Source organism: Salvelinus alpinus, chromosome 3 (assembly GCF_045679555.1).
Source record: "Salvelinus alpinus chromosome 3, SLU_Salpinus.1, whole genome shotgun sequence".
Lineage (NCBI taxonomy): Eukaryota > Metazoa > Chordata > Actinopteri > Salmoniformes > Salmonidae > Salvelinus > Salvelinus alpinus.
Genome location: NC_092088.1, coordinates 90629873 through 90644644, shown reverse-complemented (window position 1 = coordinate 90644644; position 14772 = coordinate 90629873). Strand labels below are relative to the sequence as shown.

At 42.0% G+C, this 14772-nt stretch overlaps 1 protein-coding gene across 7 annotated transcripts in view; it reads left to right on the top strand.

Annotated features, from left to right (window-relative positions):
- The window catches only part of col19a1 (collagen type XIX alpha 1 chain), a 259676-nt gene that overhangs the window by 38799 nt on the left and 206105 nt on the right, over nt 1-14772 (top strand). For all 7 annotated transcript variants that reach the window (XM_071394460.1, XM_071394459.1, XM_071394458.1 and 4 more), the window contains 3 exons: nt 3947-3991; nt 4943-4996; nt 8202-8246. In XM_071394460.1, coding sequence (XP_071250561.1) covers nt 3947-3991; nt 4943-4996; nt 8202-8246 — 144 coding nt within the window. The remainder of the gene's footprint in view (nt 1-3946; nt 3992-4942; nt 4997-8201; nt 8247-14772) is intronic.

Sequence of the window (14772 nt, the reverse complement as noted above, 5' to 3'; positions counted from 1 at the left end):
CTGTCTATCTCCTACATCACTGGTTATCCTATAGATTCCATAGGCTACTGTCTATCTCCTACATCACTGGTTATCATATAGATTCCATAGGCTACTCTCTATCTCCTACATCACTGGTTATCATATAGATTCCATAGGCTACTCTCTATCTCCTACATCACTAGTTATCATATAGATTCCATAGGCTACTGTCTATCTCCTACGTCACTAGTTATCCTATAGATTCCATAGGCTACTGTCTATCTCCTACATCACTAGTTATCCTATAGATTCCATAGGCTACTGTCTATCTCCTACATCACTAGTTATCCTATAGATTCCATAGGCTACGGTCTATCTCCTACATCACTAGTTATCCTATAGATTCCATAGGCTACTGTCTATCTCCTACATCACTGGTTATCCTATAGATTCCATAGGCTACTGTCTATCTCCTACATCACTGGTTATCCTATAGATTCCATAGGCTACTGTCTATCTCCTACATCACTGGTTATCCTATAGATTCCATAGGCTACTGTCTATCTCCTACATCACTGGTTATCCTATATATTCCATAGGCTACTCTCTATCTCCTACATCACTGGTTATCCTATAGATTCCATAGGCTACTGTCTATCTCCTACATCACTAGTTATCCTATAGATTCCATAGGCTACTGTCTATCTCCTACATCACTGGTCATCCTATAGATTCCATAGGCTACTGTCTATCTCCTACATCACTGGTTATCCTATAGATTCCATAGGCTACTGTCTATCTCCTACATCACTGGTTATCCTATAGATTCCATAGGCTACTGTCTATCTCCTACATCACTGGTTATCCTATAGATTCCATAGGCTACTGTCTATCTCCTACATCACTGGTTATCCTATAGATTCCATAGGCTACTGTCTATCTCCTACACCACTAGTAGGCCACATGGACATGTTCTTAAAGTAACTGTCCAGTGTTTCCAGATTTCTATGAACTATTACATATAATTAACAATATGAGTGAAATAGTTTTCCTTATTTAGTATGTTAAATAGCATATTTTCTGTGTTGCAATGGTGGGGCGTACCCCAACAACAACAGGATGTGGATATGTACCATTCAATACAGAAATAAATGACAAGTAAACAGCTGATTGGCCAGCTCAGACAATGAGACAATCTCTGCCAAAAACATGACATGACCTTCTGTGAGGAAATGGCAAGCATTTTTTAAATGGTCTGTTTGAGATAATAGTTTGAGGTGGGAATTTTAAAGTATTTTCTTCTTCACTTTTTTGCTTTGACCACAAATACGAGTATAGGACGAGTCAACAACATTATTTGTGTATGAGTTATAATAAGCTTTTAAAGGTAGACTCAGCAATACAACATACATACAGAAAGTAAACAGCATAGAGGGTCAGTTTCTGCAACAACCATGAAAGCGCATGGCTCAACTTCTTCGCTGTTTTGGCGCCCTGGATACCACGCTGCAGAGCGTGAAGCGAACCCATGCACGTGCACAGATACTGTATGTGACTGTGTGAGAGCGAAGTCTTGCATCTCACTCATCTCAATATCTGCAGTGCTGCTCGTGGCAACGTCATTTTGCTGCGTCTAGCTTTTAAAGTGAGATTTTCCCTGGACAGTTACTTTAAAGCTACAGTCCTCAATTGAAACAATAACAAGCCTGTTTCTATTTTGGTAAGCAATTGAGGGATGGGCCTGGATAATAAAAAAAATGGGAAAAAATGATTTAACCATTATTTAACGTTGCAAGTTAAGAACAAATTCTTATTTACAATGACGGCCTACCGGGGAACAGTGGGTTAACTGCCTTGTTCAGGGGCAGAACAACATATTTTTACGTTGTCAGCTCAGGGATTCGATCCAGCAACCTTTCGGTTACTAGCCCAACTCTCTAACCACCGCCCCAGAAAAGTAACCATTCAAATTTGTAGACAGACCTATGGATGCAAGGACTGACCATGCATGATATCAAAATGATAGTTTTAACCATGTTTTGACACTATACAGTGTTTGTTTACATTTACTTTGTTTACAAATTTAATATTTTGGGTTCTGAAGGGGTATGACAGCTGAACTAAGCTCATGAGGCATTTATAAGTTTTTCAAAAATCTATGGGTGTATACAGTATGATTAATTTATGAGTTCTGTTCTTCTAGAATCTATAGGTATATACAATATCATTAATTTATATGTACAAAAATGTAGCAATTAAGGATTTTAGCTTGGACACACTCTAAAAATGTAAAAAACAAACATTATTTGGATATTTTCTCAAAGTTATTATAACCATTATGGCCCTGGGCATGTCCTTATACTAATGTAGGCTACAGTCAGTGGCCGTCAGTGTCTTATTCACACATTAGCCAGAGGATTTAGGAGGTCCAGCAGTTCACTGAGCTAAGCTAGGGTCCCATCCTGCTTCCCTTACAGCTGTTCCGAGCCTGTTGTATTCAACACAGCGCTCCAACAGCTGCAGAGAGAGAGGTGGATAGTATTACCCGATAATTGGCAAGCTACAAGTCCCAGATCTACAGTAACCCTGTTTCACTGTGTTAGGGCCTTGTTTGACGAGGGGAAACATCCTTTCTGCTAGCTGCTTCAACATGGTCTCATTAGAATATGTAAAAAATAGTGACATTTAACCATTGTAGTTCTATGTCAACCAAATAAACGTGAATTTATTTTAACACATTTACGGCAAAGACCTGGGGAATAGTTACAAGGGAGAGGAGTGAGGATGAATGAGCCAATTGGAACCTGGGGATGATTAGGTGGCCGGACTGGGAATTTAGCCAGGACACCGGGGATAACACCCCTACTCTTACAATAAGTGCCATGGGATCTTTAGTGACCACAGAGAGGCAGGACACCCGTTTAACATCCCATCAGGAAGACAGAAACCTACACAGGGCAATGTCCCTAATCACTGCCCTGGGACATTTGTATTTATGTTTTAGACCAGAGTGCCTCCTACTGGCCCTCCAACACCACATCCAGCAGCATCTGGTCTCCCATCCAGGGACTGACCCTGCTTAGCTTCAGAGGCAAGCAGCAGTGGGATGCAGGGTGGTATGCTGTATCAATATGACAATAATTAGTCCAATTAAGGAACTATTGCTACAAACTAAGCTTAATCAAGGCCTATTCATGTTGTCCCAATCAAACCACCATTCCTTGGCTGCAACATTCAGGAAAATATTATAGCCATGTCTGTGACTTGTTCAGGGAATTTTTCGAAAAAGTACAATTTTAACCATACTTACTTGCCATAGATGTGGGAGACAAGCTGCTACTAAAAGAACAGCCACTGACTGTACAGCCAATTAGAGACCAGCCACTGACTGTACAGCCAATTAGAGACCAGCCCCTGACTGTACAGCCAATTAGAGACCAGCAACTGACTGGCCAGCCAATTAGAGACCAGCGACTGACTGGCCAGCCAATTAGAGACCAGCCACTGACTGTACAGCCAATTAGAGACCGGCCACTGACTGTACAGCCAATTAGAGACCAGCGACTGACTGGCCAGCCAATTAGAGACCAGCGACTGACTGGCCAGCCAATTAGAGACCAGCCACTGACTGTACAGCCAATTAGAGACCAGCCACTGACTGTACAGCCAATTAGAGACCAGCCACTGAGTGTATAGCCAATTAGTGACCAGCTACTGACTGTATAGCCAATTAGAGACCAGCCACTGACTGTATAGCCAATTAGAGACCAGCCACTGAGTGTATAGCCAATTAGTGACCAGCTACTGACTGTACAGCCAATTATAGACCAGCCACTGACTGTATAGCCAATTAGAGACCAGCCACTGACTGTACAGACAATTATAGACCAGCCACTGACTGTACAGCCAATAAGACAAGCAGTCACTAACTAAATGACCAATAAGGGAGCAGCAGCTACTGACTGTATCATGTCTTCCTTTGCAGGGAGAGACCGGGAAAGATGGGTTCCCTGGAAACTCAAGCCAGAAGGTACAGTATGTTACCATGGAAATATTTTATATTTATACAATATACTGTATATGAGATATTTCACAACTTACATATGTGTTTGAACATGATAAACCCTTTAAACATAACAGAGAGTCAGAGAGTGTCCTGTCAGCTGGGTCTGAACATGGTCTAGTACCTTCAGTTCACCAGGACCACTCTAAAGCATCATCACCCTCTAAACCCTCCTCTAGGGCCCTTAGACGTTGAAGAATACACACACACCATACACACCACACACACACACACCACAAACACACACCACACACACACACCACACACCACACAGCACACACCACACAGCACACACCACACACACACACCACACACACCACACAGCACACACCACACAGCACACACACACATCACACACACCACACAGCACACACCAAACACCACCCAGCACACACCACACACACACACATCACACACACCACACACACACCACACACCACACAGCACACACCACACACACACACATCACACACACCACACAGCACACACCACACACCACACAGCACGCACCACACACACACAGGGACATATTTGCCTATGAAACTCGATCCAATCTAATGACATAACACTTAAAAGTTCGGCCCACCCAAACATTGTCCTATACTTGATAAGGTTTGAGAATTGGCTAAAGCTGGTCTGCGTTACTCAACACTGCACATGACATGCAAAGTCTATATCAAGTGTCATAACATTCATATTGAGATTGATGGTGGTGTGACTTGGCCTACTCTGCCTGTGTGGTTGGTGTGGTTTCCATCCTAACTGTATTAGCTACCACAGAGCAATGTTTTGCTGTTTTAGAGATGTCTTAAGGCCAACCCTTTTACTGTGTGTGTGTGTGTGTGTGTGCGCGCTTTCGTGTGTGTGCGTGTGTATGCCTAATCCTAATTGTGCGTGTGTGTTATATTTCTCCCTCAGGGTGACCAGGGTGTTTCTGGCTTCCCAGGTCTGGATGGTATTCCTGGACAGAAGGTGAGTCAGACTGTTGGCTTGTTTGGAATGTCCATGATCTGTAAGATATAAGGTTACTGTTTTAAACCACTTTACTGTTTTTCTCCCACTACATATAATCTGTCAAATATAATGTTACTGTTTAAAACCACTTTACTGTTATTTTCCCACTACATATAATCTGTGAGATATAATGTTACTGTTTTAAACCACTTTACTGTTATTCTCCCACTACATATAATCTGTGAGATATAATGTTACTGTTTTAAACCACTTTACTGTTATTCTCACACTACATATAATCTGTGAGATATAATGTTACTGTTTTAAACCACTTTACTGTTATTCTCCCACTACATATAATCTGTGAGATATAATGTTACTGTTTTAAACCACTTTACTGTTATTCTCCCACTACATATAATCTGTAAGATATAATGTTACTGTTTTAAACAATAACAATATCCCCTTCATCAGCTATCATGATAATACTTTCCCCTTCATCAGCTATCATGATAATACTTTCCCCTTCATCAGCTATCATGATAATACTTTCTCCTTCATCAGCTTTCATGATAATAACAATATCCCCTTCATCAGCTTTCATGATAATAACAATATCCCCTTCATCAGCTATCATGATAATACTATCCCCTTCATCAGCTATCATGATAATACTTTCTCCTTCATCAGCTTTCATGATAATAACAATATCCCCTTCATCAGCTTTCATGATAATAACAATATCCCCTTCATCAGCTATCATGATAATACTATCCCCTTCATCAGCTATCATGATAATACTTTCTCCTTCATCAGCTATTATGATAATAACAATCTCCCCTTCATCAGCTATCATGATAATAATACTATCCTCTTCATCAGACCATCATGATAATACTATCCCCATCATCAGCTATTATGATAATACTATCTCCTTCATCAGTTATCATGATAATACTATCACCTTCATCAGCTATCATGATAACACTATCTCCTTCATCAGCTATTATGATAAAATAATCTAATTCATCACCTATCATGATAATAATATCCCCTTCATCAGCTACCATAATAACACTATCTCCGTCATCAGCTATTATGAGTTGGTGGTGGTGTTAGTGGTGATGGTGGTGGTGTTAGTGGTGATGGTGGTGGTGTTAGTGGTGATGGTGGTGGTGTTAGTGGTGATGGCGGGGGTGTTAGTGGTGATGGTGTTGGTTATGGTGGGGGTGTTAGTGGTGATGGTGGGGGTGTTAGTGGTGATGGCGGGGGTGTTAGTGGTGATGGTGTTGGTTATGGTGGGGGTGTTAGTGGTGATGGTGGGGGTGATGGTGGTTATGGTGGTGGTTATGGTGGGGGTGGTGGTGTTAGTGGTGATGGTGGTGGTGGTGTTAGTGGTGATGGTGGTGGTGGTGGTTATGGTGGTGGTGATGGTGGTGTTATGGTGGTGATGGTGGGGGTGGTGGTGGGGGTGATGGGGGTGAGGGTGATGGTTATGGTGGGGGTGATGTTAGTGGTGATGGTGGGGGTGGGGGTGATGGTGTTAGTGGTGATGGTGGTGGCTATGGTGGGGGTGGTGGTTATGATGGTGGTGGTGGTTATGATGGTGGTGTTAGTGGTGATGGTGGTGTTAGTGGTGGTGGTGGTGGTGACTACGGTGGTGATGGTGGTGGTACTATCACCTTCATTAGCTATCATGATCAAATAATCTAATTCATCACCTATCATGATAATAATATCCCCTTCATCAGCTACCATAATTACAGTGGTGGTTATGATTACAGTGGTGGTTATGGTGGGGGTGGTGATTACGGTGGTGGTGGGGGTGGTGGGGGTGATGGTGGTGGTGGTGGGGGTGGTGATTACGGTGGTGGTTATGGTGGGGGTGGTGGTGGTGGTGATTACGGTGGTGTTAGTGGTGGTGGTGGTGATTACGGTGGTGGTTATGGTGGGGGTGGTGGTGGTGATTATGGTGGGGGTGATGGTGGTGATAGTGGTGGTGACTCGCTCCTTCTCTCCCCAGTGTGTTTCTGTAGTGCAGGTCTCTCCAACCCTCTTCTGTCGGTTTTCTCTCCAACACCAGTTGTAACTAACTGGATTCCGCATATCAACCAGCTAATTATTAGAATCTGGTCCACTAGATAAGGGTTGGAGCAAAAACCTCAAGAAGGGTAGCTCTCCAGGAACAGGGTTTGTTGTGAACCTACAGGAGGGTAGCTCTCCAGGAACAGGGTTTGTTGTGAACCTACAGGAGGGTAGCTCTCCAGGAACAGGGTTTGTTGTGAACCTACAGGAGGGTAGCTCTCCAGGAACAGGGTTGGTGTGAACCTACAGGATGGTAGCTCTCCAGGAACAGGGTTGGTGTGAACCTACAGGATGGTAGCTCTCCAGGAACAGGGTTGGTGTGAACCTACAGGAGGGTAGCTCTCCAGGAACAGGGTTGGTGTGAACCTACAGGATGGTAGCTCTCCAGGAACAGGGTTTGTTGTGAACCTACAGGAGGGTAGCTCTCCAGGAACAGGGTTGGTGTGAACCTACAGGATGGTAGCTCTCCAGGAACAGGGTTGGAGCAAAAACCTCAAGGAGGGTAGCTCTCCAGGAACAGGGTTGGAGTGAAAACCTACAGGACGGTAGCTCTCCAGGAACAGGATTTGCACCCAGGACACAAAGGGATTTACACACAGAGCCATAGTCCCTTAGGAGGGAGATAGGACTTGTTCTATATCCTCTCCTCATGTATTTACAGTATTGTATACCCTCTGATTCAATGTCTCATGTACCCTCTCAGAACTGCTTCAATACAGGGTCAGAGGAGAATAACAAAGGATTAGCTTTTACATCTTATAAACACAAGTGAATATCATACACTCACCCAGAGAAATATTTCTGTGTATGTAAATATACATTAGTCATAGAGTTGTGGCTGTTCCTTAAGCATTAGATATTGGACAGTTTGGAATATGTACTGTACATGTATATACAGTAAGGTGTATGGGAAATAGTCCTGCTCTTATTCTTTATAACCTGAGGTGATGTGTAATTCCGTTTTGAAGTTGACTCGAGGCGCTAAACATTGTTGACGTGTGAACGAAGGCCCATTCAGAGCTGCACTGACCCCTACGGCACAGACCTCAGTGAAACTACCAAGATATTTCTCCTCATGAACGAGTAGACCTTCAATGTTTCTTATTTAGCATTTCAAGTTTCAACCTTGTAATTTCAGGGGGAGGCAGGATCAAACGGGTCTAAGGGGATCGATGGAGCAATGGTAAGTACACACACACACACGGAAACGTACACACACACACACATATTACATAATGGTAAATGTATCTGGTTTCACTCTCTGTCATGTATAAACACCAGTTCGTCGAAACGTGCAACGTCTCACTGTAGTGGATATACCGTTATTCATATTCCAAGCATGCGAAGTCCCACTGTAGTGGATATACTGTTATTCATGTTCCAAGCATGTGAAGTCCCACTGTAGTGGATATACTGTTATTCATAGTCCAAGCATGTGAAGTCCCACTGTAGTGGATATACTGTTATTCATAGTCCAAGCATGTGAAGTCCCACTGTAGTGGATATACCGTTATTCATGTTCCAAGCATGTGAAGTCTCACTGTAGTGGATATACAGTTATTCATAGTCCAAGCATGTGAAGTCTCACTGTAGTGGATATACAGTTATTCATAGTCCAAGCATGTGAAGTCCCACTGTAGTGGATATACCGTTATTCATGTTCCAAGCATGTGAAGTCTCACTGTAGTGGATATACAGTTATTCATAGTCCAAGCATGTGGTAGTCTCACTGTAGTGGATATACAGTTATTCATAGTCCAAGCATGTGAAGTCCCACTGTAGTGGATATACCGTTATTCATGTTCCAAGCATGTGAAGTCTCACTGTAGTGGATATACCGTTATTCATGTTCCAAGCATGTGAAGTCTCACTGCAGTGGATATACCGTTATTCATAGTCCAAGCATGTGAAGTCCCACTGTAGTGGATATACTGTTATTCATAGTCCAAGCATGTGAAGTCCCACTGTAGTGGATATACCGTTATTCATATTCCAAGCATGTGAAGTCCCACTGTAGTGGATATACTGTTATTCATAGTCCAAGCATGTGAAGTCTCACTGTAGTGGATATACAGTTATTCATATTCCAAGCATGTGAAGTCTCACTGTAGTGGATATACCGTTATTCATATTCCAAGCATGTGAAGTCCCACTGTAGTGGATATACCGTTATTCATGTTCCAAGCATGTGAAGTCCCACTGTAGTGGATATACCGTTATTCATGTTCCAAGCATGTGAAGTCCCACTGTAGTGGATATACCGTTATTCATAGTCCAAGCATGTGAAGTCCCACTGTAGTGGATATACCGTTATTCATGTTCCAAGCATGTGAAGTCTCACTGTAGTGGATATACCGTTATTCATAGTCCAAGCATGTGAAGTCCCACTGTAGTGGATATACAGTTATTCATAGTCCAAGCATGTGAAGTCTCACTGTAGTGGATATACCGTTATTCATAGTCCAAGCATGTGAAGTCTCACTGTAGTGGATATACCGTTATTCATAGTCCAAGCATGTGAAGTCTCACTGTAGTGGATATACCGTTATTCATAGTCCAAGCATGTGAAGTCTCACTGTAGTGGATATAGCGTTATTTATAGTCCAAGCATGTGAAATCCCACTGTAGTGGATATACCGTTATTCATAGTCCAAGCATGTGAAGTCCCACTGTAGTGGATATACCGTTATTCATAGTCCAAGCATGTGAAGTCCCACTGTAGTGGATATACCGTTATTCATGTTCCAAGCATGTGAAGTCCCACTGTAGTGGATATACCGTTATTCATAGTCCAAGCATGTGAAGTCTCACTGTAGTGGATATACAGTTATTCATGTTCCAAGCATGTGAAGTCCCACTGTAGTGGATATACCGTTATTCATAGTCCAAGCATGTGAAGTCTCACTGTAGTGGATATACAGTTATTCATGTTCCAAGCATGTGAAGTCCCACTGTAGTGGATATACAGTTATTCATAGTCCAAGCATGTGAAGTCCCACTGTAGTGGATATACCGTTATTCATAGTCCAAGCATGTGAAGTCCCACTGTAGTGGATATACAGTTATTCATAGTCCAAACATGTGAAGTCTCACTGTAGTGGATATACCGTTATTTATATTCCAAGCATGTGAAGTCTCACTGTAGTGCATATACCGTTATTCATAGTCCAAGCATGTGAAGTCCCACTGTAGTGGATATACAGTTATTCATAGTCCAAGCATGTGAAGTCCCACTGTAGTGGATATACCGTTATTCATAGTCCAAGCATGTGAAGTCTCACTGTAGTGGATATACCGTTATTCATAGTCCAAGCATGTGAAGTCCCACTGTAGTGGATATACCGTTATTCATGTTCCAAGCATGTGAAGTCTCACTGTAGTGGATATACAGTTATTCATAGTCCAAGCATGTGAAGTCCCACTGTAGTGGATATACCGTTATTCATGTTCCAAGCATGTGAAGTCCCACTGTAGTGGATATACCGTTATTCATAGTCCAAGCATGTGAAGTCTCACTGTAGTGGATATACAGTTATTCATGTTCCAAGCATGTGAAGTCCCACTGTAGTGGATATACCGTTATTCATAGTCCAAGCATGTGAAGTCTCACTGTGGTGGATATACAGTTATTCATAGTCCAAGCATGTGAAGTCCCACTGTAGTGGATATACCGTTATTCATAGTCCAAGCATGTGAAGTCCCACTGTAGTGGATATACAGTTATTCATGTTCCAAGCATGTGAAGTCCCACTGTAGTGGATATACCGTTATTCATAGTCCAAGCATGTGAAGTCCCACTGTAGTGGATATACCGTTATTCATGTTCCAAGCATGTGAAGTCTCACTGTAGTGGATATACCGTTATTCATAGTCCAAGCATGTGAAGTCCCACTGTAGTGGATATATAGTTATTCATGTTCCAAGCATGTGAAGTCCCACTGTAGTGGATATACAGTTATTCATAGTCCAAGCATGTGAAGTCTCACTGTAGTGGATATACAGTTATTCATAGTCCAAGCATGTGAAGTCTCACTGTAGTGGATATACCGTTATTCATGTTCCAAGCATGTGAAGTCTCACTGTAGTGGATATACAGTTATTCATAGTCCAAGCATGTGAAGTCTCACTGTAGTGGATATACCGTTATTCATGTTCCAAGCATGTGAAGTCTCACTGTAGTGGATATACCGTTATTCATGTTCCAAGCATGTGAAGTCTCACTGTAGTGGATATACCGTTATTCATATTCCAAGCATGTGAAGTCTCACTGTAGTGGATATACCGTTATTCATAGTCCAAGCATGTGAAGTCCCACTGTAGTGGATATACAGTTATTCATAGTCCAAGCATGTGAACTCTCACTGTAGTGGATATACCGTTATTCATAGTCCAAGCATGTGAAGTCCCACTGTAGTGGATATACAGTTTATCATAGTCCAAGCATGTGAAGTCTCACTGTAGTGGATATACCGTTATTCATGTTCCAAGCATGTGAAGTCTCACTGTAGTGGATATACCGTTATTCATGTTCCAAGCATGTGAAGTCTCACTGTAGTGGATATACCGTTATTCATATTCCAAGCATGTGAAGTCTCACTGTAGTGGATATACCGTTATTCATAGTCCAAGCATGTGAAGTCCCACTGTAGTGGATATACAGTTATTCATAGTCCAAGCATGTGAACTCTCACTGTAGTGGATATACCGTTATTCATAGTCCAAGCATGTGAAGTCCCACTGTAGTGGATATACAGTTTATCATAGTCCAAGCATGTGAAGTCCCACTGTAGTGGATATACCGTTATTCATAGTCCAAGCATGTGAAGTCTCACTGTAGTGGATATACCGTTATTCATGTTCCAAGCATGTGAAGTCCCACTGTAGTGGATATACAGTTATTCATAGTCCAAGCATGTGAAGTCTCACTGTAGTGGATATACCGTTATTCATAGTCCAAGCATGTGAAGTCCCACTGTAGTGGATATACAGTTATTCATAGTCCAAGCATGTGAAGTCTCACTGTAGTGGATATACCGTTATTCATGTTCCAAGCATGTGAAGTCCCACTGTAGTGGATATACCGTTATTCATGTTCCAAGCATGTGAAGTCCCACTGTAGTGGATATACCGTTATTCATAGTCCAAGCATGTGAAGTCCCACTGTAGTGGATATACAGTTATTCATAGTCCAAGCATGTGAAGTCCCACTGTAGTGGATATACCGTTATTCATGTTCCAAGCATGTGAAGTCCCACTGTAGTGGATATACCGTTATTCATAGTCCAAGCATGTGAAGTCTCACTGTAGTGGATATACCGTTATTCATAGTCCAAGCATGTGAAATCCCACTGTAGTGGATATACCGTTATTCATAGTCCAAGCATGTGAAGTCCCACTGTAGTGGATATACCGTTATTCATATTCCAAGCATGTGAAGTCTCACTGTAGTGGATATACCGTTATTCATAGTCAAAGCATGTGAAGTCCCACTGTAGTGGATATACAGTTATTCATAGTCCAAGCATGTGAAGTCCCACTGTAGTGGATATACCGTTATTCATATTCCAAGCATGTGAAGTCTCACTGTGGTGGATATACAGTTATTCATAGTCCAAGCATGTGAAGTCCCACTGTAGTGGATATACCGTTATTCATAGTCCAAGCATGTGAAGTCCCACTGTAGTGGATATACAGTTATTCATGTTCCAAGCATGTGAAGTCCCACTGTAGTGGATATACCGTTATTCATAGTCCAAGCATGTGAAGTCCCACTGTAGTGGATATACCGTTATTCATGTTCCAAGCATGTGAAGTCTCACTGTAGTGGATATACCGTTATTCATAGTCCAAGCATGTGAAGTCCCACTGTAGTGGATATATAGTTATTCATGTTCCAAGCATGTGAAGTCCCACTGTAGTGGATATACAGTTATTCATAGTCCAAGCATGTGAAGTCTCACTGTAGTGGATATACAGTTATTCATAGTCCAAGCATGTGAAGTCTCACTGTAGTGGATATACCGTTATTCATGTTCCAAGCATGTGAAGTCTCACTGTAGTGGATATACAGTTATTCATAGTCCAAGCATGTGAAGTCTCACTGTAGTGGATATACCGTTATTCATGTTCCAAGCATGTGAAGTCTCACTGTAGTGGATATACCGTTATTCATGTTCCAAGCATGTGAAGTCTCACTGTAGTGGATATACCGTTATTCATATTCCAAGCATGTGAAGTCTCACTGTAGTGGATATACCGTTATTCATAGTCCAAGCATGTGAAGTCCCACTGTAGTGGATATACCGTTATTCATGTTCCAATCATGTGAAGTCCCACTGTAGTGGATATACCGTTATTCATAGTCCAAGCATGTGAAGTCCCACTGTAGTGGATATACAGTTATTCATAGTCCAAGCATGTGAAGACTCACTTTAGTGGATATACCGTTATTCATAGTCCAAGCATGTGAAGTCTCACTGTAGTGGATATACAGTTATTCATGTTCCAAGCATGTGAAGTCTCACTGTAGTGGATATACCGTTATTCATAGTCCAAGCATGTGAAGTCCCACTGTAGTGGATATACCGCTATTCATAGTCCAAGCATGTGAAGTCCCACTGTAGTGGATATACAGTTATTCATAGTCCAAGCATGTGAAGTCTCACTGTAGTGGATATACCGTCATTCATGTTCCAAGCATGTGAAGTCCCACTGTAGTGGATATACAGTTATTCATAGTCCAAGCATGTGAAGTCTCACTGTAGTGGATATACCGTTATTCATAGTCCAAGCATGTGAAGTCCCACTGTAGTGGATATACAGTTATTCATAGTCCAAGCATGTGAAGTCTCACTGTAGTGGATATACCGTTATTCATGTTCCAAGCATGTGAAGTCCCACTGTAGTGGATATACCGTTATTCATGTTCCAAGCATGTGAAGTCCCACTGTAGTGGATATACCGTTATTCATAGTCCAAGCATGTGAAGTCTCACTGTAGTGGATATACAGTTATTCATGTTCCAAGCATGTGAAGTCCCACTGTAGTGGATATACCGTTATTCATGTTCCAAGCATGTGAAGTCCCACTGTAGTGGATATACCGTTATTCATGTTCCAAGCATGTGAAGTCCCACTGTAGTGGATATACCGTTATTCATGTTCCAAGCATGTGAAGTCCCACTGTAGTGGATATACCTTTATTCATATTCCAAGCATGTGAAGTCCCACTGTAGTGGATATACCGTTATTCATAGTCCAAGCATGTGAAGTCCCACTGTAGTGGATATACCGTTATTCATGTTCCAAGCATGTGAAGTCCCACTGTAGTGGATATACCGTTATTCATAGTCCAAGCATGTGAAGTCTCACTGTAGTGGATATACCGTTATTCATAGTTCCAAGCATGTGAAATCCCACTGTAGTGGATATACCGTTATTCATGTTCCAAGCATGTGAAGTCCCACTGTAGTGGATATACCGTTATTCATAGTCCAAGCATGTGAAGTCTCACTGTAGTGGATATACCGTTATTCATATTCCAAGCATGTGAAGTCTCACTGTAGTGGATATACAGTTATTCATAGTCCAAGCATGTGAAGTCTCACTGTGGTGGATATACAGTTATTCATAGTCCAAGCATGTGAAGTCCCACTGTAGTGGATATACCGTTATTCATAGTCCAAGCATGTGAAGTCCCACTGTAGTGCA